The sequence below is a fragment of the Mirounga angustirostris genome, unplaced genomic scaffold (assembly GCF_029215605.1).
Source record: "Mirounga angustirostris isolate CCGP_5_RB_7025 unplaced genomic scaffold, mMirAng1.0.hap1 SCAF_1, whole genome shotgun sequence".
Lineage (NCBI taxonomy): Eukaryota > Metazoa > Chordata > Mammalia > Carnivora > Phocidae > Mirounga > Mirounga angustirostris.
In genome coordinates this window covers 69,379,725-69,407,650 of record NW_026991709.1, presented here as the reverse complement: position 1 = coordinate 69,407,650, position 27,926 = coordinate 69,379,725, and the positions used below count along the sequence as shown (strand labels likewise).

The 27,926-nt window shown below is 36.3% G+C and overlaps 1 protein-coding gene across 1 annotated transcript in view; it reads left to right on the top strand.

Moving 5' to 3' along the window:
* The window catches only part of SNX4 (sorting nexin 4), a 74,289-nt gene that overhangs the window by 20,963 nt on the left and 25,400 nt on the right, over positions 1–27,926 (top strand). The window contains exons 3-8 of the mRNA XM_045903026.3: positions 1,332–1,467; positions 1,545–1,694; positions 2,145–2,192; positions 8,558–8,613; positions 13,235–13,307; positions 21,698–21,759. Of these exons, the coding sequence (XP_045758982.1) occupies positions 1,332–1,467; positions 1,545–1,694; positions 2,145–2,192; positions 8,558–8,613; positions 13,235–13,307; positions 21,698–21,759 (525 nt within the window). The remainder of the gene's footprint in view (positions 1–1,331; positions 1,468–1,544; positions 1,695–2,144; positions 2,193–8,557; positions 8,614–13,234; positions 13,308–21,697; positions 21,760–27,926) is intronic.

Genomic DNA, 27,926 nt, shown 5'->3' with positions numbered 1-27,926 from the left:
TGGGCCTTTATGCCCTAGGATGCAAATGCACATTGTGGTGATATGTGCATTTCTTGGAGGGCTTGAAAGCTATTGTCAATCAACCAATTAGAAAGTAGGAAGGTCCCGATAATGTTTAGGGACCGATTGATGCCTTTTAAGAATGATTATGCTAGGGGGCGCCCAGGTGGCTCAGATGGTTGGGTATCTGCCTTCAGCTTGGGTCATGATCCCAGGGTCCTGGGATCGAGCCCCGCATCGGGCTCCCTGCTCTGCGGGGAGCCTGCTTCTCCCTCTCCCACTCCCCCTGCTTGTGTTCCCTCTCTCGCTGTGTCTCTCTCTGTCAAATAAATAAATAAAATCTTTAAAAAAAAAATGATTATGCTAGTAGAAATCTTAAGTAGTCAAAATAACTTCAAATATCCTTGGTGTGGTTTTAGCCAAACTTTCCCCCAACTGTAAGTTGAACTTTTATATGATATAGCCTGCAGCTCTTTATGGTAAAGATAAGACTAGAAATGAATTTTTACATCTTTTTTCCCCTACTCTTTCAGAGTTAACATTTTGCCTTTGAGGAGATGTCCTGGTACGTGGATGCATCTGCTTCCTTTATAGCTTTTAATCCAGGTCTTTGCAGTGTCTTGCTGTTTGGCATGAATGGTGGTGTCTCATTGTGGCTGAAGTATAGTTAAAAATACTTTTTGTTTAATGGAACAGTAGCTGAGGCAGATTTTACTGTATTGTAAAATCAATTATTATACATTAACTGAATTATTATACATTGAGGTTTTTAGAATGTGCCTAAAATGATTATTTCTCTGGAGTTCAAATAGGTTTTCTGTAACAGAAGGAAAAGTGATTAGGAGTGAGGGCTTTGGAATCAGAGAGGTTTGAGTGCTTTATCCAGAGAGCTTTGTGAATGTAGGAGGGGTAGCTGCTTCCTCATCTGCACAATGGGCATAATAATCCCTGCTTCACAGGGTGGTTAGGAGGATTAAAAAAGATAATACACGGAAAGTTCTTTACTGAGTGCCTGGTTCATAAGCATTTAGTAAATGGAGTTAAATTTTTTTTTTAAATGATTTTATTTATTTATTTGACAGAGAGAGACACAGCGAGAGAGGGAACACAAGCAGGGGGAGTGGGAGAGGGAGAAGCAGGCTTCCCGCAGAGCAGGGAGCCCTATGTGAGGCTCAATCCCAGGACCCTGGGATCATGACCTGAGCCGAAGGCAGACGCTTAACGACTGAACCACCCAGGCGCCCCTGGAGTTAACAAATTTTAATGGTGGGTGTGTGTATGTATCTGTATTTTTAAAAAAGTAATGGAGATGTTATTCTGTTCCTTTTCAGGTCAGTTGAACATACTGATGGTCAAAGTGTCCTAACAGACTCACTATGGAGGCGGTATAGTGAATTTGAATTGTTGAGAAACTACCTTTTAGTTTACTATCCACATATTGTTGTGCCACCTCTACCAGAAAAAAGGGTAAGAAATGAAACAGCAGTGTAGTTCAAAAATATTGAGCATTGAGACTATTCTTCATGATTGTTTTGTTCACCTAGGCAGAATTTGTTTGGCATAAACTTTCTGCTGACAACATGGACCCGGATTTTGTGGAAAGACGACGGATTGGCCTAGAAAACTTTCTCTTGAGAGTTGCCTCACATCCCATCCTTTGTAGAGACAAAATCTTCTATTTGTTTTTAACACAGGTATTTTTCTCTCATTTGATTTTTTTTTTCTTTTAAACTGTAGAATGCTTATGCTTAAGTATCTCTTTACAGCAGCTTTGTTACTATATATGCATTTAATTGTGTTTTTCAGTTTGTTTTGATTTTCAAAAATATTGGGTTACATTACTCAGCTAACATTTTTATACTTAAAGATACTGAAGACAGTACTTTCTGGCATCACTTAAATGATATCAAAGTTAGTCTTAATTTTTTGAAGCCCAGATCTATAAAATCTTGGGTCTGTCTTTTGGTAATCTTTTGGAATCTGGATTGTATGCTTAATTTTGAAATGAATTCTTTTTTTTAACCTTTCTCCCATCTTCCCTGAAAGAATAACAGAATAATAGATATGTAATTTATTTAATTTGGAGTATTCCTTATAGGTTGTTTTATTTTGCAATGATTTCTAAAATTAACTTTAATTTTTAGGAAGGTAACTGGAAGGAGACCGTGAATGAAACTGGGTTTCAATTGAAGGTAAGAAGATCTTTATGAAATAATTTGACAGGTTCCTTTACAATTCCTAGCACAGTGCCATGCATTTAGTGGATACTTGGTATTTATTGAATGAATGAATGTTGGAAATAGACCTCGCTTTTGCAAATATCATTGCTAATACCATTGGTAAGGTTTTCAAAGAAACACTCTGAATTCACTTTGGATTTCCCTTTAGTTACTAATGAGACTAGAGTGGGCATATTTATGAATTTCATTCTGTAGGGAAAGAACATTTTGAAGCAGTGATTTAGACATAAGCTATAGATTTTTCCTGCAATATGCGCATATACTTTGCATCTTTTTTTTTTTAACCCCCTCTGCCTTTACCACTGCCACTCACATTCTTGCCCACATACTTACTCATTTTTTTATGAGATATGAAAGACACTTCTTTTTTTTTTTTTTAATATTTATTTATTTATTTGACAGAGAGAGACACAGCGAGAGAGGGAACACAAGCAGGGGGAGTGGGAGAGGGAGAAGCAGGCTTCCCGCCGAGCAGGGAGCCCAATGTGGGGCTCGATCCCAGGACCCTGGGATCATGACCTGAGCTGAAGGCAGCCGCTTAAGGACTGAGCCACCCAGGCGCCCCATGAAAGACACTTCTGAATTGAGCTTGGCGTTCCCAATCATAGCAGACTAAAAGATGAGCTATGTGTCATGCTTCTTCTGTCTACTGGGACATGGTGGTCAGCTTTGAGTGGACATATGAGTCATTTTCAATTAGTGTCTGTTAGTGATACAGCTTTTCAAATTTAGTCATTATAATTTGTGTTTGGGAATGAAACTGTTATCTAAAAATTGAAAAGCAAGGTATGGTGTGATGGCCACCCTAACTCCTATCTGCTCTCCCTGTTGGCCCCAAAATAATGTAAACACAGGTTGTTGGCAAATTTTTGAAAGTTTTTCTCTCTTGTGTATACTGAACAGGTAAGTAGAAAAATGTAATGTAAATTGATAGGATATATAAATTGATGAGCAATTGATACGATAATTAAGTAACAAAAGTTTAATAGGTCTAGACAACAAGAATGGAATGTCTTTACAGTAGTTTTGAAAACACCCCCTAGAGATTTATGTATTGACACTTAGGGATTTGAAATTTAGCACAAAAAAACTTGGAAGAGAAAAATTTGTTTCTGCATGGAAAATATAATCAAGCATCTAATTCTGTCATAAGCTGATACTCATATATAAAAATTTTATTGACCGGTTGCATGAAAAAATTAGAATTTTGTTGGCTATAATTCATTACTTTATGGTACTCAGAATATTGGAATTTTAATTTAGAGTTGGATTTGAAATAACTAAAAACTTTAAAAAATGTTTTTATTTTGATAGGTTTTCTGAGAACTAGTGTAAGATATTAGGAGCTAATATTAAGGAAAAGAGAAAAGTAAAACAATTGTTTTGATGACTTCTCTTTATGTAACAGTCATAGATTTAGTCATTAGTTTAGTAACTAGTTCACAGTTCTTTGTCCTTGAACCCAGTATTTGGCCATGACTTTGGTGACCTTGAGAGACCTCTCGAGTTTCTTCATCTGTATAGACTCTGCTGTTTACTGAGTGGATTGAATCTTGCGTATAGGTGCTATTTAAGAGTTAAAATGTTTCATATTTGGGTTGCCTTATGGTAAAACCTCAGTTTCACTTTTCTAAGGTCTTTGAAAGGTAATACTTAATGCGCAGTATTAATAATTTGAAAAGTCAGACTTTTAATGAAATAGAACAGAAATAAGATGTATAAAGAGAGTTTGGAAATCCTCGTGTCCTGCTGTATTCCTTATTTTGTTGTGGCTGGTTCTTGTTTTAAGTCCTTTCATCAGTGAAATGGAATCTTTTAGATCACCTTGCACATATGTACATGCACGCATGCATGTATGTAAGGTTCATGTACATACATGTTACCGTCCCATATTACCTCTCTTTTTGGTTATAAATTGTATGTAAAAATGGTTGGTAAAGGAAGTATTGGAAACTATTTCTGTGAAAATGAGATTGTTCTGAATCAGGCCAAATATTTATATTTTTAAAATATTATATTTTATAAGGATATTTGACATTGGGGGGCACTTGGGTGGCCAATTCTGGATCTCAGCTCAGGTCTTCATCTTAGGGTTGTAGGTTCAGGTTCAGGCCCTGCATTGGGCTCTGTGCTGGGTGTGGAGCCTACTTAAAAAAAAAAAGAGAGAATATTTGACTTTGGCCTTTGGCTTTTGGATTGTCACCCTCAAATTGAAATGTCAGCTTACTTTAATTTTCCTTTTTTTTTTTTTTTAAGATTTTATTTATTTGAGAGAGAGAGAGCAGAGGAGGGGCAGAGGGAGAAGGAAAAGCAGACTCCCTGTGGAATAGGAAGCCCGACATGGGGCTTAATCCCAGGACCCTGAGACCATGAACTGAGCCAAAGACAGACACTTAACTGACTGAGCCACCCAGCCGCCCCTGATTTTCCTTTTTTCACATGTTTGTTTAATTTAATATATAGTTTTGGCCTACTAAATTAATATTTTCTTGAGTCTTTTTAGAGTAATTATTATACCCAGCAAGATAATTATACAAATCTAGTTTCTTTTTTTTTTTAAGATTTTATTTATTTATTTGAGAGAGAGAGAGCGGGAGTGGGGCAGAGGGAAAGGGAGAGAATCTCAAGCAGACTCCATGCTGAGTGTGGAGTCCGATGTGGGGCTCAGTCTCAGGACCCTGAGATGATGACCTGAGTCAAAACCAAGAATCCGACACTTAACTGACTGAGTCACCCAGGTGCTGCCCAGGCGCCCCAAAAATCTAGTTTCTTTTTTATCAGTGCTCTACTTAATATAAACATGAGCAATAACTCTTTTCATCACTGCTTTATATTGGCATTTTTTGTCTTGAATATTTATATAAATATTCATGTTAACCAATTTAGTGAAAGAGCAAAGAGTTTAGAGTAATGAACGTATCAACTAGTTACTTTAGTATAAAGTAATACTGTTTTAACTCCCATTAACTCAATTCCTTACATGAAAGTATCATCCATATACCCAAACCTTAAATGAATTTACGCTAACTCAGAGGAATCCAGAACCCTGTTTGTTGCTTGGAGTAGACTGCTCGTGTCCCCAGTCTGGACTTTTAAAATCTCTGCTAATCTGTGTATTACACAGAAATGCGGAGAGAGCCATTGTGATTCCAAATGCCGGGTACCTACAGAGTATCAGGTGCTCCTTTAGGTGCTATGGAGACAGTAGTGGATGAGCTGAAAATCTTCATAAACTCCCATGTTCTTATGGAGCTTATATTTTAGTAGCTGGAGACATTAACATTTAAATAAGATACTTGAAAATAGGTATGTCATCTTTGTTAAAAGAGTATGACAGCAGAGATTTTTTGTCCAGAGATTATTTTGAGATAGGTGACCATAAAACTTATTGTCCAAATGGGGACACTTTCAAGAGTAAAAAGGGGCACTATTAATAATGAGTCTAGGACAACAAGCATAAACCAGGACTGTCCTGGGTAAATTGAGTCACATGGTTGAAGAGATAACATTAGAGCTGAGACAGGAATAGGAAGCCTGCAGTGGAATCAGGCTGGGAACCAGAGAAGAGGAACATTAGAGAGAGGCCCAAGCTGGGTGGTGGTTTACTAGGCAACATTTGGGGGAAGAGAAGAATCAGAAGATGAAATAACCAAGGGAAGACAAGATCCAGGACAAGGAAAGTAAAATACGGAATAAGAGCTGGGAAAGAGGAGGAAGTGGGGACTAAAGGAGAACATGGGAAGTAAGGTAGTAGGTTGGGGCTAGAGAATAGTTGGGGTTATTTTTCCTTACGCACGTTTGTCTTGTGCCAAGCTTTGTGAGGCACTGGGGGTACAGCAGAGAACAAAGGAGATGAAAGTATTGCCAGAGCCACCGATGTGCAGCTCCCAGGGGCACCATGTGCATTATGCCTTTTTATGGCTCTTATATTCTAGTGGACAGCTAAGGCACAAGGGAACAAGTAATGATGTCAAGTTGTGCTGTTTTCAAGGAGATGAAAGAAGGTGGTATGAAACAGTGATGGGTCAAGGGTCTTCTTTAGATATTTGATGGGGAATCTGAAAGAGGGTTGGTAAACTGTCAGGTTTGGAATAGTCCAGGTGCTTTTTTCGAGATCTGGCTTTGGGGACTTTTTTTTTTTTTTTAAGATTTTATTTATTTATTCATGAGAGACAGAGAGAGAGAGAGAGAAGCAGGCTCCCAAGGAGCAGGGAGCCCGATGCGAGACTCGATCCCAGGACCCTGGGATCATGACCCGAGCCGAAGGCAGACGCCCAACCATCTGAGCCACCCAGGCGCCCTGGCTTTGGGGACATTTTAGGCAACTTTTCTGTTTATGGAATCTCATGAAATGGTGAGCATGGTGAATTGGGTGTTCTGATGGACCTGACTTGACTGGATATTGGGTAAGCAAAGGTTAAGATGGTAATGTTTAACTTTTTTTTTTTTTTTTAAAGATTCTATTTATTTATTTGACAGAGAGAGCGAGAGCGAGAGAGGGAACACAAGCAGGGGGAGTGGGAGAGGGAGAAGCAGGCTTCCCACAGAGCAGGGAGCCCGACGCGGGGCTTGATCCCAGGACCCTGGGATCATGACCTGAGCTGAAGGCAGATGCCCAACGACTGAGCCACCCAGGCGCCCTAATGTTTAACATTTTATATGACTTTTAAATTGGTAAATTGTTGATACTAAAAGTAAAAAATAAATTGGCATTGTTAAGAATTTGAGATTCCAGAAAAGGTACAAATGAAAATATCCTTCTTTACTCATAGTTTTTATGTAATTTCATCCTCATTTAAAGAATCACGTTTGTATGTGAATATAGAGTCTTTAACACTTTGGTGTTTAGTTATTTTAATTAATTAAAAGAACATAAGGGAGTAATATATGCCTTAAATTCATAGGAATGTTTATATGTAAGGACTTTCATGTGCACTAGCTTGTTTGCCCCTGAGAAGTCAGAAAGGTCAAGAATTCGTGAAATACTGATTCTAGAAATAAGAGGATCCCCAGAAATCAGTGATAAATTAAGTTTCTATAGATGGTCTTGATAGCTTTTTGAATTTCTTGTGGTCTGAAGTTCTAAGAGCCTGAGTTTGTGGAGTAACATATTTGTTGCATTTGTTTTTATTTTCTTAGCCAAGTAATTTGGGGAGCCCCAGGATTGTTTTGTCTTGTTTTGTTAATTTGGGAGTATATGTAATTATGGGTTGGAAATTGGAGTAATATACAATTTTCAAGCTGATTGCAAGTTTCAGACTACATTATAAAATTAATTCCTGATTTAGCCACCTTTTTTTTTTTAAAGATTTTATTTATTTATTTGAGAGAGAGAATGAGAGAGAGAGAGCACATGAGAGGGGGGAGGGTCAGAGGGAGAAGCAGACTCCCCACTGAGCAGGGAGCCCGATGCGGGACTCAATCCTGGGACTCCAGGGTCATGACCTGAGCCGAAGGTAGTCGCTTAACCAACTGAGCCACCCAGGCGCCCATGATTTAGCCACCTTTTATGAACTCTGTAGTTTCTGTGCCTGGTCAGAAATAATTCAGTGTTTTGTTTTGTTTTTGTTTTTGTTGTTTTTTGTTTTTGTGAGAACCTAGGATAGGATTTGGATATATTGAAGTATAAATTTTATAGAATTCAATTATTGTTCAGTGCTGATCCCTCTGTTCCTCCTTTGAGAGCAATTATTTAGAATGAGTAAAAATAGTTAAAAAGTTAAAAAAAAAGGTAGTTAAAACGTAACATTTTCTGTCAGCTAGATAGAAACTAATTTAATGTCATTTCGTTTTACTTTAGTGTGTAATATTTAGTACAGGTATTTCCATACTTCTTTTTTAAAATACTGATCATGACAGTGAAAAAAACAGTGTACATTTGGTTTGGATTCCATCTGGGAACCAGCTGCATATGCAGTAATGCATATGCTTCAGAGCGGTCGTTTTATTTAGTTTATCATTGTTTTTCTTGATTTAGAGAAAGGTAAAAAAAGGTACTTTTTTCCCGTGACCTATTCTGACTTGTGATAATGCAGAGCTATGTATATATATCTATTAGTGTGTTGATGTTTATAATTGTTTTACTTTGGTGCCATTGAATGCCATGTATTCAGTTTAATTTATTAAAACATTGTTTTTGTAGTGTTTTCAAAAATAATTACTAAGGTTTCTTTTTTTTTTAGATATGTTTATGTGTTTGACACAAATGATATGAAGAAAACTGTACTTGAGCATCTTAAATCTAAAGGGAAAGTAAAACTGTTTGGATTTATACCCTGAAATGTAATTGTATTAAGTGAACAAATTATTTTTTCCAGGCAGACTCCAGGTTAAAAGCGCTTAATGCAACATTCAGAGTGAAAAACCCAGACAAGTAAGGTTTTGTTTTAATAACAGTTACAATGTTGTTTTGAATGGTGCCTATCAATTTATTAAATTTTTCATTTCTGAATGTATGCACTTTATTTGCTAACTATTTTAAATAGTAATTCATGTTTAGTGAAATCCTCTTACAGTTAAAACTGATTTTGAGATTTGGTAACTTAATTGGGTTTAAGGTTGCAAGTAACTGAAGTTTTAGAAAATTAAACCACTGCTTTTTCCTAGAAGTATTTATTAAAATGTTGTTGAAGATAATCAGAAAAATAAGAGAAGTAATTTTTAATTTCATATGAAATCATTTTTCTTATATGACTTTGCTTGTCAAATATGTATAAATCTCAAGTTAAGATTATTATATATTGTGTATATATTTAATAATAAACTACTTTGTATGCCAAGAAAACTTGATAAATGTGTACTAGTATAATACTTTCATGGAGATGTATTTATATGACACTTAATTCATTAACATCAGTTTGGTGTTTGTGAGACCATTTCTATAATAAAGGAAGCCTGTGCATTCAGAAAAAAATTTCCTTAGGCTGGGACCTAGGCATTTCTTAATATTTTGGTTTTACTCATTCTCTGAATTGGGTGGATAATTCAGGTTTTTCATTATATGGAGCTTTACCTGGCCTTTGATTCAGCTAAATTTTTCAAATAGGAAGGTGCTCAGGCAGATGAGGCTTTTCCATTTTTGCCTTCGAAGCTCATGAGATGCGTTAGAATTTCTCTAGTTAAGCCTTCAGCATTAATTTCTATGTGGTGTAAATTCTTACCAAATGCCAGGTTTGCATAGTTTGATAACGTATTATGCCTGACTTTATAAATCATAACACATTAACATAATGCCTTTGATTTTTAATAATAAATTTTGAATATAAAATATAAATAAATATTTAAAATTTTGGTGATCAGGAAATTGTGATGGTAACCATTGAGGGTTTTTTTTTTAATAGTCTTATTTAATTTTTTTCTTAAAAGATTTTAATGTATTTATTTAACAGAGAGAGAGAGAGCACAAGTAGGCAGAGCGGCAGGCAGAGGGAGAGGGAGAAGCAGGCTCTCCGCTGAGCAGGGAGCCTGATGCGGGGCTCGATCCCAGGACTCTGGGATCATGACCTGAGCCAAAGGCAGCCGCTTAACTGACTGAGCCACCCAGGCGCCCCAGCCTTATTTATTTATTTAAAAAATATTTTATTTATTTATTTGAGAGAGCAAGAGCATGAGCAGGGGTAGGGGCAGAGGGAGAGGGCGAGGGAGAAGCAGACTCCCTGCTGAGCAGGGAGCCTGATGTGGGACTTGATCCCAGGACCCTGAGATCATGACCCAAGCCGAAGACAGATGCTTAACCAACTGAGCCACCCAGGTGCCCCTTAATAGACTTTTGAGAGGAGTTTTAGTTTTACAGAAAAATGGAATGGATAGCACAGAGGTCCCATATATACCCTCTGCCCCCACACATGCACAGTCACCCCCACTATTAACATCCCCCACCAGAATGGTACATTTGTTACAATTGATTAATGTATATTGACCACACTATTATCACCCAAAGACATTACATCAGGGTTCTCTCTTGGTGTTGCATATTGTATGGGTTTTGACGAATTTATAATGACACATATTCATTATGATAGTATCATACAAAATATTTTCACTGTCCTGGGGCGCCTGGTTGGCTCAGTCTGTAGAGCACATGACTCTTAATCTCGGGGTCATGAGTTCAAGCCCCACTTTGGGCGTGGAGCCTACTTAAAATTAAAAAAATAAATAAAAATAAATAACAAAAAACCCCAAGTATTTTCACTGTTCTAAAAATCCTTTGTGGTCTGCCTATTTATCCCTCCCTCCCAGCCCTGGCAACCAGTGATCTCCATAGTTTTGCCTTTTCTAGAATGTCATAGACAGTATGTAGCCTTCTCAGATTGGTGTTTTTCACTTAGTAATATGCATTTAAGGTTTTACTGAGGTTTCATTATAAAGGGTATAATGACATACATGGTATATAAGAGATGTTCTCTAGGTAAAGAACTAAAATTTTAAGTCACCCTCCAAAAAAAGCTTTGAGAAACCTAGTAGGCTAGCTAGCTTTATGACTTTGGTGGATGTACATTCATTTGAGGAGCATGTAGATGAGACTGTTTTTAAATTAATATTTTAATATATGTTCAATTGAATGTTTTTCAATTTAATGAAAAATTTTATCAATTGAATGTTGTCTTCCCTTTTCTGGCCTAACCAGGTTCCTGGATTGTAAAATTTTATTTAATATCCATATTATTATAGAATTTTAAATTTGATATGACCAATAACATAACCAAGCAGTTTTTTGCTTTTGTTCTTATGAAGTGTATAATTAATGTATAATTAGTAATAGAATTTATTTGCCTTAAGTTCTAGATAAGAGGATTGTCTATGTCATTCACTGGTGTTTTTTTTTTTAAAGATTTATTTATTTATTTATTTTAAAGTAATCTCTACACCAAACATGGGATTCGATCTCATGACCCCAAGGTCAAGAGTCACATGCTCCTCCGACTGAGCCAGCCAGGCACCCCTATATCATTCATTGTTAAAACAGATTCTTCACGTACAGAATCTCTGTTCTAGCTATGTCATATATTATATATATTGTATATACTGGGTCTAGCTGTCCCAATATATAATTATTATTCATACCATTACTAAAATAGTTTACATCATTAAGATACTTTTATTCTGTCCTTTCTTAAAATGTAGAAAACCAGAAAGATTGTTTTAGAGGGATTACCAAAATGATACTAGCTTTACGCATGTTTATGTTTCTTCAAAGGGTGCCTGGCTGGCTCAGTTGGAAGAGCATGTGACTCTTGATCTTGTGGTCGTGAGTTCGAGCCCCATGTTCCGTGTAGAGATTACTAAAAATAAATAAATAAATAAAATAAGATATGTTTCTTCAAACTAGACTGTTAAAGAGCAGTTTGGAGATGGACCTCGAGTCTTCTACTTTTATGTGGCAATATTTAGACAATATTTGGGCAATATTTAGGAGGTAGACCAAGAGATTAGTAGAATGAATGGGGGTGAAAGAGGGGGGCAGAAAATACAGGTGGCACCCAGGTTTCATTCTTTAGAGTGCTAGGAAATACAAGGAAGAGAGATTTGGGAGGGATAGGGGAAGATAAGTTGAGCTTTGGGTATGGAAGCAAGTAGAAATGTCTGCTAGTCAGTTGGTGTTATAGATCTGGTGTTTATTAGGAGAGAGATTTGGGCAGGAGGTGGAAATTTGGAATTCAGTAGCATATACATTATAATTGTGAAGCTTTGTGAATGATAAGTCACATAGAGTGTTTCGATTGAAAGATTGATTATTAAGATGGTTGAGGACCCAGGATTGGACCCCAAGGAGTGCCAACTCTTTGAGGGTGTTTTCCAAAGTGTAATCAGAGGATTAGTAGCATCTGAATCCTGTGGGTTGGGCTTGTTAAACCTTCAGCTTTCTGAGTCCCACTAAGGTCTCTGTGTACAGTTTTGCTTGTTCACACCCCTCTCCTACTGAGAGGCCCTTGGTAGCGTTTCTAACAAGCACTTTAGAGGTTCTTTGCACGCTAAAGTTGGAGGTGTAACAGGTGGGTGAAGGAAATGTATACTGCAAAAGAGACTTCAGGCAAAACCAGAGAGTAAAAGGAAAATCATGAGAAAATGAAACTGGTGTCAAGGGAACAAATTTTTGAGGAGGGTGAGGTCAGCTGTTACACTGCTGAAAGGACCAAGAAAGATGAGGACTAAAGGATGTCATTGGATTTTAGCAACATGAGAATAATTAGTGTGTTTGTCTGGAGCATTTCTGTACTCTGGTGCTGGAGGCAAAACTAGATTGCAGGGGGCTGCACGGTGAATGGGAGGTGGTGGTTGCTTGAGAGAATGCCTTGTCAAAGTGTGCCCGTGAGAGGCGTGGGTATGAGGGTGTGTTAGCAGTTGGGTGTGTTGTCAAGGGAATGTGTGTATGTATTTTAATATAGGAGAGTTAATTGATATGCTAATGAGAAGGAGCTTGCAGAGAGTGGAAGTTAGAAAATAGGAATATGGGGTATAGCTGGGGTAGAATCTAGAGTATTGATGGGAAGAAGGGTCCTTGAGGGAAGGAAGAAATAATAGAGGTAGATGTGTTTACTGGCAGGAGATCCTACTAATGGCTGTGTTTAATGTGTGAAGCTTGGTTGGAGAGCGACAGGTGGTGGTATCAGAAGTTTCACATCTTTATGCAGAATGGTGGTTATTAGATTAGGGAAACAAAGATTACTGAGCAGCATGAAGATTGAGGTTCAAGACCATGAGTTTAGCACCAGGAATTTTTTCAAGGAACTTTTCAGACAAACAAATTTTATCTCTATCTCAGTTTCACAGTAAAAATTATGAAGTATGACATCTTTCCTTATCTTTAAAAAGATCAAAAGAAAATATGGTGGTTTTATTTTAAAGTTTTTTGAATTTGTATTGGTGTGTACATAAAGCCAGCATATAGTTAAGTAGAATCAGTTTTGTTGTTCTCAGGAACTGCTGTTTTGTCTTTCAGTTTTTGACTTGCTTTCATGAGAAAACAATGATGTTTTCTTTCTGTCCTGTTTCAGGAGATTTACTGAACTGAAACACTACAGTGATGAGCTGCAGTCTGTCATCTCACATCTTCTTCGAGTCAGAGCTGTAAGTGGTCCCCAGGGCTTTGTGACACACATTCATAAGGAAGTGCTTCTCGCCTGATCACGTTTTTAAATAATGGATGGTGTTTATGATGAATAGCTGGTTTTTGCATTCAGATTTGGCCTGTTCCTCATCCAAACTGCATTTTTTTAAAAAATGTGAAATGTTTTCTTGCATAAACAACTTGAAGGTTTTTAGCCTGTTGTTTTCTCTGTAGTTTGTATATGGTTGTTTTGACATCTTGTCAAAGGCCTAATCCTTTCAGTGTTGGAATATAATTAAGTAAGTGTGGGAGTTTAGATCTACATGCAGTGATATCCTTGTACTTTCAAGGTTTTTTGTTTTTTTTTAAATAGTGAAATAGTTTATATATGTTGGGCTATCCTGTGCCTGTGCTCTTAAATTCTCCTAAATAAACTTGTTTGGGGTAATAGTCTGCCATGACAAAAGAAATTAGAAATTGAGGCATAATCACTGAACTTAGCCATATGGTTGGGCTCTGGTAGACATGGAACCCTTAGAACTTGGCTGTACTAGAGACTTTGAAAGGGGTACCTGGGTAGCTCAGTTGGTTAAGAGTCTGCCTTCAGCTCGGGTCATGATCCTGGAGTCCTGGGATTGAACCCTGCATTGGCTTCCTGCTCAGTGGGGAGTCTGTTTCTCCCTTTCCCTCTGCTCCTCCCCCAGCTCATGTTCTCTGTCTCTCTAATAAGTAAATAAAATCTTTAAAAAAAAAAAGACTGAAAGATACTGGGATGCCAGGTCTAGGATCACAACTTAGAGTGATTGGAATCCTCTTGAAATACATTATCTGGGATTTGTTTTAATGAGAGCATCTACTGGTGAGGAGTGGAAAGTGGGGGCAGTTTTAGATGTAACTAGATTGGCCATGTAATAATTGTTGAAGGTAGGTGTTGGGAAATGGAAGTATGTTCTACTGTTCCCTACTTATTGTATGACTGAAGATTTCTATGATAAAAAGTATAAAAAAATAAAATAAGAGAAAAAAATCCTTTTGAATATCTTTATATTGGCCCAGTCTTCTGTTTAACCATTCAGAGTACCATTAGACTCCCTAAATAAATTATGAGATACTTTCTAATAAAAGAAAAGGTATCTGTGAGAATTAGTAGGCTAGAGTCAAGAACTGGGTATTGGGAAGCTGTGGATTGATAAGGTAATTAGACAACAGTTCTTGTGGAAAGTTGGGGGTAAGGGGGACAGAGACACCCCAGAAGACTGGAAGAGTAATTCATATAGCTTTGTCTTTTATGCTAGAAACCTTGGAGAATCGATTTAAATTAGAGGTCTGGTTGATTGTGAAAGCTGTATCCTTTTTAAAGGCCTTCAACCAAAGGGAAGGGTGGGGAACACAGTAGAAAGCCTTGTTTAGCAGGAAGGTTAACAGTTCTGGGAGTTCGAGTAGGCAGAGGTACATAATTGTACACTCACATGACTAACCCCAGGTATTGAGAAGTTCTCAAACAGCCTTTCAGACCCAGAAGAAAACTAAAGAACAAAGCAGAAAAACAGCTAGAATCGGATTTATCAGAAATCTCCGAGATGAGTGTGAATTGAGCAGAATGTAATGGTTAAACACTCAGAAAATCTGTGAAGTATAGGTAATAAATTTAAGTGAGACCTAAAGGAGGGAGACGTAATTGTCATTGCTGTGAGACTATTACAGATCATTTAGCCTGAAGGAAGGTATACATGATGCTTTCATAAAAAACAAGTAAAATTGTCACAAGGCAAGATAACCATAGTGATTATGTGTTGTTTTCTGCTGAAAGTGTATTTTTAAATGTGATTAATATTTAATAACCTTTAAAGATTATGGCAAAATTTAACCATATCAAATTTGTTTCTGCCCTAGGACTTTTATTTGCTCTTCCTCATGCCCGTATCACTTTTCCCACATGCCCCACCTTCAAGAACCTCTCTTGGCCTATTCTCTTTTGTCATTCATTTCTCATCTCAAATGCCTCCCTTAGAGAAATCTTTCCTGGGCATCTTATATAAAATAAGATGCAATTTTCTATCATTTTCTGTCATTTCTCTGTCATATTCTGTCATTGCTGTTGTCTTTATAGCAACACTGTCTGACATCGTGTTCTAATTTGTTAATGAGCTCCCCTACTAGTACATGTGAGCTCCACAAGAGCAGGTTTGTTTTCTCGTTGCTAAATCCCTGGAATAATGTCCAACTCATAGACACTCACTATATATTATAATACATTGAATGAAGGAACAAATGAATGTATATGCTGACATTTTTATGTTTAAGAAAAATCTGAAAAAACAGAAATTGCTTCTTTTATTTTAAATTCCAGTATAGTTAGCCTACAGTGTCATGTTAGTTTCAGGTGTATAATATAGTGATTCAACAATTCCCAGTGCTCATCACAACAAATGCTTTCCTTAATCCCCATCTCCTGTTTCACCCATACCCCACTCACCTCCCCTGTGGTAACCATCAGTTTGTTCTCTATAGTTAAGATAAATTGCTTCTTGAATTTAATTATAACCAACCAGGGAGAACTGGTTAGTAATGTATATGTGAAAAGAACCTTTAAAGAAAACAACCTTGTCATCAAAGAATTTGTAATACATAAGTAAGAGAATTCTGGGTATAGATATTTATCCCAAGCTTTTTGTTTGTTTGTTTTTTGCTCAAGATTCTATTTATTTATTTATTTAAAGATTTTATTTTTTTATTAGAGAGAAAGAGCACACACGAGGGGGGAGAGGGGCAGAGGGAGAAGCAGACTCCCCGCTGAGCAGGGAGCCTGACGCGCAGCTCGATCCCAGGATCCTGAGATCATGACCTGAGCCGAAGGCAGACGCTTAACCGACTGACCCAGGCATCCCTACGATTTTATTTTAAGTAATCTCTACACCCAATGTGGCATCAAGACTCAAATGCTCTACTGACTGAGCCAGCCAGGCACCCCATCCTTAACTTTATGAAAACAGGCTTCAGAAACTTTAATGACATTAAAGATAGCTTGAGCTCTTGAAAGGAAAGGCAGCACTTGATCTGTGAATCAAATTGAAATTCTGAGTGAATAAATAAGAGAAAAGCCAGTGAACGATACAGGATGCTTTCTGATTAGCTAAAATTTTGATTTTTCTAAAATTGGGAGAAAGGCTATTTAATCATGGACAGTAACAGAAAAGTAAAAATGAAAGCTTAAAGTCCCAACGCACCACAGGAAGGGCCTTTTTGTAACAGTCAGAATGTCAAGAGAAGAAGGCTTAGACGCTGTTTGAGACAGAGGATGAATTCTTTTATTTAATTATTGTATTTTATTTTTGAGACAGAGGATGAATTCTTAACAGATGAAGGAAAATAGAATTATTTGACCATCTTTTCTATCAAGGAGAATTCTTTTGAAAGTAGAAAAGGCAAAAAAGTTTTAGATTGGTTAAAGAGTTAAATATTTATCAAAATAGAACAACCAGAAAGAGTGGGTGGCCTTGGACTGAGAGGAGCTGGCTTTGGACTGTGTCTCTGCCATTTATTGGGTCCTTCAGACAAATCTAGCTAAAAAAATGGGAATATCTGCCTGGCACATAGTAGGTACTGAATAAATATTTGTTATATGAAGGTGCCTTATTCATAGAATTATGAGACTCAGATGAAATAATTTCTGTCTTGTAAATAACAACGGAAAGGGGGCACCTGGGTGGCTCAGTCGTTAAGTGTCTGCCTTCAGCTCAGGTCATGATCCCAGGGTCCTGGGATAGAGCCCTGCATCGGGCTCCCTGCTCAGCGGGAAGCCTGCTTCTCCCTCTCCCACTCCCCCTGCTTGTGTTCCCTCTCTCGCTCTCTCTCTCTCTGTCAGGTAAATAAATAAATAAATCTTTAAAAAGAAAAATAAGTAACAATGGAAAAATAATATTGATCTGTATATCAACCAGTGCTCAAGCATATATAATATTCTTATCAAGTTCCCACAATAGCTCTTTAAAGATAGTACTGTTACTGTCCTCATTTGTAGATTAGGAACAGAGGCAAAGGAAATGTACTAAGTGAAATTAAATAATTTGTCTGAGACCACACGATAATAGATGTGTGGAGCCAGAATTTCCACTTTTGCCCGACTTGAGAGCCCATGCTCTTAACTACCTACAAATGGTATATTGACAGAGCACATGAATTCAAGTAGATTGCGCAAGAAGAAAACTGATTTTCATTGAGTCATCCTCCTTATTGCCAGGACCCTTAACAAATGTCATCTCATCTAATCCTCACAAAGTTATATGATGAAGGTCATTTCCATATTGAAAGATATAATAACAAGGCTTGAAGTGGCTTAATAAATCTCCAAAGTCAAACCCTAAAGTAAGAAGGAGCTGGAATTTGAACTCACATTTGTCTGACTGCAGATCCCATATTTCCTACTACAGTATATGCTGCCTCTTTAGGGAGAAATCAAATTTAAAAGGGAGGGGGGAGGTGCACCTGGGTGGCTCAGTTGTTGAGCGTCTGCCTTCGGCTCAAGCTGCAACAGGTTCCCTGCTCCGTGGGAAGCCTGTTTCTCCCTCTCCCTCTGCCCCTCTCCCTCCTGTGCTCTCTCTCTCTCTCTCTCTCTCTCTCTCTCTCTCTCGCTGTGTCTCTCTCAAATAAATAAATAAAATCTTAAAAAAAAAAATAGAGGAAGGGGGTCTCTTCTAAAAAAATAAAAAAAATAAAAGGGAGGGGGGAACATTTAACTTTGCAGATACTGTAAATTATAATTATTAAGATACTACTTGACATGTTTGTCCTAAGGATGGTAATCTCTGGCGTTCTGAAATATTTAGTGATGGTGCAGTATAAAGTATTACATGCAGCTCGTTTGGGAACCACTGTGGCAGTAAGTATCAATAGTTAAATCTCATAATCTTTGAATCCTTAGGAAATAGTTCAAAAGAAAAGAAAAACTATGCATGTCTAGATTTTCAAAATAAGATCATCTAATAGAAAGTCCTGAAACTGTCTTTTTTAGCATTAAATCAGCTACTACTTCAATGAGGATAGAAAAGGCGTTCTTTTTTTAAATTTGTTTATTGTTATGTTAATCACCATACATTTCATCATTAGTTTTTGATGTAGTGTTCCATGATTCATTATTTGCGTATAACACCCAGTGCTCCATGAAGTAAGGGCCCTCTTTAATACCCATCACCAGGCTAACCCATCCTCCCACCCCCTTCCCCTCTAGAACCCTCAGTTTGTTTTTCAGAGTCCATAGTCTCTCATGGTTCGTCTCCCCCTCCGATTTCCCCCCTTCATTCTTCCCCTCCTGCTATCTTCTTCTTTTTTTTTTTCTTAAAGTATATTGCATTATTTGTTAGAAAAGGCATTCTTACAGTTCCAAATGATTCTGAGCTGTGTAGAATGATGGATGAGTCTGTCACATTTCTTCTGCTGTCATAGAATTTGCTAGGTATCACGCTTTCCCTGTCAGTTGTCAGATGATCAGTTTTCAAAAGGAAAGACTTCTCAATAGAAAGGAAATTGAATAGCAGTCGGAACTAAATCGTTGGATACAGCCCCTTTTCCCTGGCACCAGTATTCTTGATTACCAATGACCAATGAATTAATTTGGTTTTAGGTTTTATCATTTCTGTTTTATTTCTCTGCCATTTTTGCTTTTCCTTTTCTCTAGAAATAATAATTTTTGGTTATAGTTTTTCTTTGCCTCATCTTCTTTTTCACTGCTTAATGATCTAGGTACAAGTCATTTTGTGTTTTAGTTGGCTAGATCCATTTGTTTCCATGAATAGCTGATACCAGAAACATTGGTCTCATAACGAGTGCTGAGTGTCTGTGGTCTAGTTCATGGGTAGGTAGTTCCTCCTGTGGTTGCTCACCTTTTTGGTATAGGAAGACTCTTACCTCTTTTGGGCATGTTCTGTGGGTCAAATTATTTTTCAGAGTTCTAATTATTATGGTAGAAGATCCTTTTGTACCAGCTCCCAGGAGTGACATACTTCAAAGAAACAAGCTTTTAAGTCCTTGGGATTTACAAACTTTGTCTTTTTCTTTTTTAAGATTTTATTTATTTGAGAGAGAGCGAGCATGAGCAGGGGGGAAGGGTAGGAGGAGAGGGAGAAGCAGACTCCCCACTGAGTGGGGACCCCAGCTCAGGACTCGATCCCAGGACCCTGAGATCATGACCTGAGCCAAAGGCAGATGCTTAACTGACTGAGCCACCCGGGCACCCCCAAACTTTGTCTTTGAACATTTATTTTGGATCTGCATTTTGTACTTAAGTTGCTTGTAGTTTCTGTTCTTACGTGGTTAAAAAGTATTCTCCCTCTTTCATACTTAATATCTTAGTGGGTGATAAAATGCTCAGCTTTCAAGAGGAGATTTGATCTTTAAAGTACAAAGATCTAGGAAAGTTAGTGGTCTAGAGTGGCATTTTCCATTTCATATTCTCTGGAATGCCAGTTCTGTATGATGTTTTCTAGTGCAAACCATATCTCTCTTAAATAGGCATGATTCATATATGTTGTTAAAGGTCTAAAAAGTCCTGTGGAAAAGAAAAGTGTTAAATTTTATTATCTCCCAAACTTACTTGATGATGGAACAACTTTAAAAAAAGCAAACAACTGGGACGCCTAGGTGGCTCAGTCGGTTAAGTGTCTGCCTTTGGCTCAGGTCATGATCCCAGGGTCCTGGGATTGAGTCCCACATCGGGCTCCTTGCTCAGTGAGGAGCCTGCTTCTCCCTCTCCCTCTGCCTGCCACTCTGCCTACTTGTGCTCTCTCTCTCTGTCAAATAAATAAATAAAATCTTTAAAAAAAAAAAAAGCAAACAACCTTTGACACTCTCTTTAGACTCAAAAAATAATTGGGAAATAACATCCTTAGAGAAATTAGTTGAGAGGTCTGGGGACAACTCTGGAATGTTTCAAGCAGAATGAAGACTATGAGCTTTGTCCTGAGTCTAGTGCAGGGATGGGCAGACTTTTACTGAAGGCCAGATAGTAAATATTTTCAGCCTTTTGGGCCATATGATCCCTGTAAAATCTATTCAGCTCTGCTATGAAAGCAGCCATAGACAATGCTGACATGAATGTTCTAATAAGACTTTACAGAAACAAGCTGCAGTCCTGTGGGTGCTGCTCCCTAGTCTAGTGGGCAAGCCAAGGAGAGATGGAAAACATTTTATGTTCCTCTTACACCTGCTCCAAGTATTTAGTGCTGGTTCATTCACTTGAAGCTGAAAGTATTGAAAGGGTTAGGATTTGTTGTATGGTTAACGCCTAATTCTTCAGATTATTCACATTTGAGTAAGGAATTAGGGACATAATTTATCCTCAGGGTTTACATTTAGAAACTGTGTACCAAGAATTTTTTTGTGAATTTTTTTAGGGTTTAGGGTTTTATGTGGGATTACTTTTGGTCTTCGGTTCATGTTCTAACACTTTGGAGGAGAGTTTGTAGTGTTTTGTCTTCTGTAAAATTTGTGTGAATAGCTAGGCAGTATATATTTCATCTCGATCTAAATTATAATTCTATTTTTATTAAAATATCTAACATGTTGGTTAGAAGGAGTTATCGTGATAAAGTAGCAATGAAGTATGTTGTATGTATTCAGCATTTATGTATAAAACAATCAATAAAATTGAAAGTGTTTATTTTTCCCCCTGATAAATGCCACTTTGAGGACTTTATCATAAGGAAACAATCTGAAATTTAGCAAAAACTTTATTCTCAGACATGTTTATTAAAACATTATGTATAATACCAAAAAACTTAAGGATAGCTAAATATCCAACAAGGAGTGCTTATGTATTTTATACACTGCTAGATGGAATTTTATGCAACTAATTAAAGTGGTATTTATTAAAAGGAATATTGACCTGCTGGATAAAAATATTATCACTTAAAAAAAAACCATTTATTTATTTATTTATTTATTTATTTATTTATTTATTTGAGAGAGAGAGAGAGAGAGCATGAGAGGGGAGAGCATCAGAGGGAGAAGCAGACTCCCGCTGAGTGGGGAGCCCGATGCGGGAGTTGATCCTGGGACTCTGGGATCATGACCTGAGCTGAAGGCAGACACTTAACCAACTGAGCCACCCAGGTGCCCCTATCACTTTTAATATAGGAAATTTTAAAACAATGATTAAAACATATTTATATATGTTCTTTATTTTTATATATGTGTGTGTGTGTATGTGTATAAAAGCAATTACACAAATACGATGACAGCAGGTTTTTTCCCCCCCATGATGAGACTTTGGGAAATTTAAGTTTTTTCTTTTTCATATTTTCCAAGTTTATTGTACTAAGCATTTTTTTAATGAGGATAAAATTTCTCTTTTTTTAAAGAGTAAACTGTATATAACTTTGATCTAATAGTAATTTCTTTTAAAAATTTATTCCAGAGAGTAGCAGATCGACTCTATGGTGTATATAAAGTGCACGGGAATTATGGGCGAGTTTTCAGGTAAGCATTATATAAACTTTTAAAATAAATGATTAGCTCTAATTAGCTTTTTGCCTGAGAACTGTAATTCTTGAAAATTTATGGGTCTGAAATGTAGTTTAGTTTTTATTTATTTGTTTTTTATGTTATGGCATAATTACTTAATTTTTTATTCAAGTGTACTTAACATACAGTGTTATATTAGTTTCAGTTGTACAATGTAATGATTCAACAATTCTGTACATTTCTCAGTGCTAATCAAGATAACTGTACTCTTAATCCCCTTCACCTATTTCACCCATTTCCCACCCCTCCCATGCCCCACACCCCCTTTTGTCAACTACCAGTTTGTTCTTTGTATTTAAGAGTCTGGGGTTTTTTTTTGTCTGTCTCTCTTTTTTTGTTTTGTTTCTTAAATTCCACATATGAGTGAAATCATATGGTATTTGTTTTCCTCTGTCTGACATATTTCACTTAATGTTATACTCTCTAGGTCCATTCATGTTGTTGCAAATGGCAAGATTTCATTCTTTTTTATTTATTTTTTTAAGATTTTATTTATTTGACAGAGAGAGACACAGTGAGAGAGGGAACACAAGCAGGGAAGTGGGAGAGGGAGAAGCAGGCTTCCCGCAGAGCAGGGAGCCCAACGCGGGGCTCGATCCCAGGACTCTGGGATCATGACCTGAGCCGAAGGCAGACGTTTAACGACTGAGCCACCCAGGCGCCCCTCATTCTTTTTTATGGTTGAGTAATATTCCATTGTGTATGTGTATATACACACAATGGATAAGGAAGAGGAGAGCTAGATATATATTTATATATTTATATTTTTACATATCTAGCTCACATCTTCTTTATCCATTCACCTATGGATGGACACATGGGTTGCTTCCATATCTTGGCTATTATACATAATGTTGCAACATACACAGGGGTGCATATATCTTTCCGAATTAGTGTTTTTGTTTTCTTTGGGTAAAGAAAGTTTGGGTAAATTCCTAGTAGTGGAATTACTGGATCATATGGTAATACTGTTTCTAATTTTTGAGGAACTTCAGTGCTGTTTTCCGTAGTGGTTGCACCCCCACCGACAGTGCAGGAGGATTCCTTTTTCTCCACATCCTCACCAACACTTGTTACCTCTTGTCGTTTTGATTCTAGCCATTTTGACAGATGAGAGGTAATACCTCATTGTGGTTTCAATTTGCATTTCCCTGATGATTAGTGATGTTGAGAATCTTTTCATGTGTCTGTTGTCCATCTGTATGTCTTCTTTGGAAAAAATGTCTATTTGGGTCTTCTGCCTATTTTTAATTGGATTATTTGTGGGGTTTTGCTGTTGGTTTGTATAGGTTCTTTATATATTTTGGATATTAACCCCTTATCAGATATATCATTTGCAAATATCTACTTTCATCAGTAGGTTGTGTGTTCATTTTGTTGATTGTTTCCTTCACTGTACAAATGCTTTTTATTTTGGTGTAGTCCCAATAGTTTATTTTAGCTTTTGTTTCTCTTACCTGAGGACACATATCTAGAAAAATGTTTCTTTTGGCTGATGTCAAAGAGGTTACTGCCTATATTTTCTTCTAAGAGTTAATGGTTTCAGGTCTCGCATTTATGTCCTTAATCCATTTTGAGTTTATTTTTTTGTGGGTGGTGAAAAAAAGTGATCCATTTTCATTCTTTTGCATGTAGCTGTCCAGTTTTCCCAGCACCATTTGTTGAAGAGACTCTCTTTTTTTCATTGTATATTCTTGCCTCCTTTATTGTAGATTGACCATATAAGTGTGTGTTTATATCTGGGCTTCTATTCTGTTCCATTGATCTGTGTATCTGTTTTTGTGCCAATACCATATTGTTTTGATTACTACAGCTTTGTAGTATATCTTGAAATCTGGGGTTGTGATACCTCCAGCTTTGTTCTTCTTTCTTAAGATTGCTTTGGCTATTCGGGGTCTTTTGTGGTTCCATACAATTTTTAGGATTATTTGTTCTAGTTCCATGAAAACTGCTGTTTGTTATTTTGATAGGGATTGCATTTAAATCTCTAGATTGCTTTGGCACATTTTAACAATATTGGTTCTTTCAGTCCATGAATATTGAATGTCTTTTTATTTGTGTCCTCTTCAGTTTCTTTCATTAATGTCTTACAGTTTTCAGAGATGACAGGTCTTTCACCTCCTTGGTATTTTATTATTTTTAGTGCAGTTATAAATGGTTCTTAATTTTTCTTTCTGCTGCATTATTAGTGTACAGAAATGTAGTAGTTTTCTGTATATCAGTTTTGTGTCCTGCAACTTTACTGAATTCATTTATCAGTTCTAGTAGTTTTATGGTGGAGTCTTTAGGGTTATCTATATGGAGTATCATGTCATTTGCAAATAGTGAAAGTTTTACTTCTTCCTTACCAATTTGGATGACTTTTATTTCTTTTTCTTGTCTGCTTGGCTGTGGCTAGAACTTCCAGTCCTGTAACAGTGGTGAGAATTGACATCCTTGTTCCTTTACTGATCTTAGAGGAAAATGTTTCAGTTTTTCAGCATTGAGTATGATGTTAACTGTGGGTTTTTCATGTATGGCCTTTTATTAATGTTGAGGTATGTTCCTTCTAAACCCACTCTGTTGAAAGTTTTTATCAAGAATGGGTGTTATACTTCATCATATGCTTTTTCTGCATTTAAGGAGATGATTGTATGGTTTTTATTCTTTCTCTTGTTAATGTGATGTATCATGTTGATTGATTTGTGAATGTTGAACCACCCTTGCATTGCTAGAATAAACCCCACTTGACTGTCGGGAAAGATCCTTTTAATGTATTTATTGTTGGATTTGGTTTGCTAATATGTTATTGAGAATTTTTGCATTTATGTTCATCAGAGACATCGGCCTGTAGTTTTGTTTTGTTTTGGTAGTATCTGTCTGGTTTTGGTATCAGGACAGTGCTGGCCTCGTAGAATGAACTTGGAAGTTTTCCCTCTTCTTCTGTTTTTTGGAATAGTTTGAGAATACATATTAGCTTTTTCTTAAATGTTTGGTAGAATTCACTTGTGCAGCCATCTGATTATGGACTTTTGTTTGTTGGCAGTTTTTTAAATTACTGTTTCATTTTCATTGCTAGTAATCAGTCTGTTCAAATTTTCTATTTCTTCCTGATTCAGTTTTGGAGGGCTCTGTTTCTAGGAATTTTACCCATTTCCTCTAGGTTGTTCAATTGTTGGCATATATAATTTTTCATAATATTCTCTTGTAATTTCTTTTTATATCTGTGGTGTTGGGTTTTTTTGTTGTTATTTCTTATGTCTTTTATTTTAGCCATTCTGACAAGTATAAGGTGATATTTCATTGTGGTTTTGATTTACACTAATTTATTCTTACTGATTTCTTTTTGTGTGTGTGGTGTTGGTTTTTATTTCTCCTCCTTAATTTCTGATTTTATTTGAGTCTCTTTTTTTCTTGAGTCTGGCTAAAGGTTTACCAATTTTATCTTTTCAAATGACTAGCTCCTAATGATATCAATATCAAAGAGTTTTGTTTTGAAATGATGTCCTATAATAGTAGTTTTCATAGTTTTTTTTAAAAGTATTTCAGTAAAAAAATAAGAAATCCAATATATTGAGCAGATAAAAATAAAATTACTCTGGAGCAGTGACCACTGCCCTTTACTTTGTGGGCAGAATGCCTAAGAAGATTCCATTAGAAATCACTGTTTTATAGAATTAGTGATATTCTTTTTTTTCTTTCTTGGTGTTACTTTATAATTTCTGAAGGATTTTGCAAGATGAGTTTTTCAGTCTTGGAGTAATTTTAGTGTTAATTAATTTAGAATATCTGCTTGTGTATAGTGCTTGCATGTTGTGGTTATTTTTGAACCTTTTGTGATTTTTTTCTGTGTATTATTTTGGTTGTGACATCTTAGAAGTTGTTATCCAAATCTTTTTATAAGAAAATGTCCTTGCTAATGTTCCATTATAAGTCCTTTTGATTGGATTAATTTAAAAATGATTCATTTTACATTTTTAAATAGATAATACAATCATATGGCACAAAATTCAATAAGAATAAATGCTTTTACACTGAAATGTCTCCCTTCTCTGTTAACCATCCAGGTCTCCTTCTCTGAGACAGTTAATACTAGTTTTCTTGGTTTCTTATGTATCCCTCTAGTAAAATGTAATACTATAAATATATTAACATACAAACACATGCATTTTTCCCTCTTTTTTTTTTTTTTAACATGGAAAGGGAGCATGTTGTATACATTGCTATGTTGCCTTGTTTTATACCTTGCTTTTTTTTACTTAAGAACTGCTCTCCAAGATAGATTGTTATCATTACATAACTGTATTGAGTTTTATCAAGGAGGAGGAGAATCATAGTTTATTTAACCAATTTCTTCTTGTTAATGATTTCTAGTCTGTTATTTCACTCACTGCTGCAATAAATATTCTCGTTCATGTCATTTCACATGTGTATGAATATGTTTGTAGGATAAAATTCTACAGGTTCTCCAAGTGTTGTTACTGACTCTTAAGGATAATAGATAGCATTTGTAGTTTTGGTAGATATTGCCAAATTGCCCTACATAGAAGCTATTAACCTCTCACCAGCAAAGTATTAGTATCTGTCTTCTTACACCGTTATTCAACAGTATGTTAGTAAGCTTTTGTCTTTGCCAGACTGATGATGAGGAATGGTTTCTCACTGTAGTTGTAATTTGCATTTCAATTATGAATGAAGTCAAACATTTTTTTCTTACGATTAACAGACTTTTCCTATTTCATCATCTACATATCTTTTGCCCCTTTTTTTTCTGTTGGGCTGATTAGTTTCTTTTTTTAAAATAAATTTTTGAGAGAGCACACGAGTGGGGGAAGGAGAAGAGGGGGAGGGAGAGGGACAAGCAGTGGGTTGATTGGTTTCAATTTTCTTAATTGATATACAGGAGTTCTTTATCTTTTGGGAGAATTAGGGCTTTGCAAAATGATTTGCAATTTTTTTTCCACTTTTGTTATGTATTTTGACTTTTCTTATGGTTCCTTTATGATATACAGAAATATTCTATTTATTAAACTCAGTTACATATAAATTATTAATTTTTCTCCTTTCAAACACAATAGCCTCTGACCTTTGTGTATATCTTAATGATGTTTTATTCACTATGGGGTATAAAAAATACTTCTCATTCCTTCTATATTTTTGTGGTTTTATAAATTTTTGATTCATCTGAAATTTATTTGAATGTCAGGTGTAAGATATGGAGCCAAATATATTTAATTAACTTGTGAGAGTAGCATATTATCCATAAGCCTTTGGTTGATCAATACATTGAAACTAAATGCAGGTTGGGATGATATCAGGATTATATGACATTTTTAATTTTTTTATTTTTTTCATCATGATAAATGTACTCTTTAATCCCCATCATCTGTTTAACTCATCCCCCCACCAACCACCCCTCTGGTAACCATCAGTTTGTTCTCTATAGTTAAGAGTCTGTTTCTTAGTTTGTCTCTTGTCTTTTTTGTTTTCTTTTGCTCATTTGTTTTGTTTCTTAAATTCCCCATATGACTGAGATCATATGGTATTTGTCTTTCTTTGACTGACTTATTTAGCATTGTACTCTGTAGCTCTATCCATGTTGTTGCAAATGGCAAGATTTCATTCTTTTTTATGGCCAAATAATACTCCATTGTATACATATACCACATCTTCTTTATCCATTCTTCAGTTGACGTACACTTGGGCTGCTTCCATAGTTTTGCTATTGTAAATAATGTTTCAGTACATGGGGGTGCATGTATCCCTTTGATTTAGTGTTTTTGTATTTTTGGAGGGTAAATACTCAAGTAGTATGATTGCTGGATCATAGGGTATTTCTATTTTTAATTTTTTGAGGAACCCCCGTAGTTTTCCAGAGTGGCTGTACCAGTTTGTATTCCCACCAACAGTGCCAGAGGGTTTTGCTTTCTCCACATCCTCAGCCAACACTTGCTGTTTCTTGTGTTTTTGATTTTAGCCATTCTGACTCGTGTGAGGTGATATCTCATTTTAGTCTTGATTTGTGTTTCTCTGATGATGAGTGTTGTTGAACATCTTTTCATGTGTCTGCCAGCCATCTGTATGTCTTCTCTGGAGAAATATCTATTAATGTCTTCTGCCCATTTTTAAATTAGATTATTTGT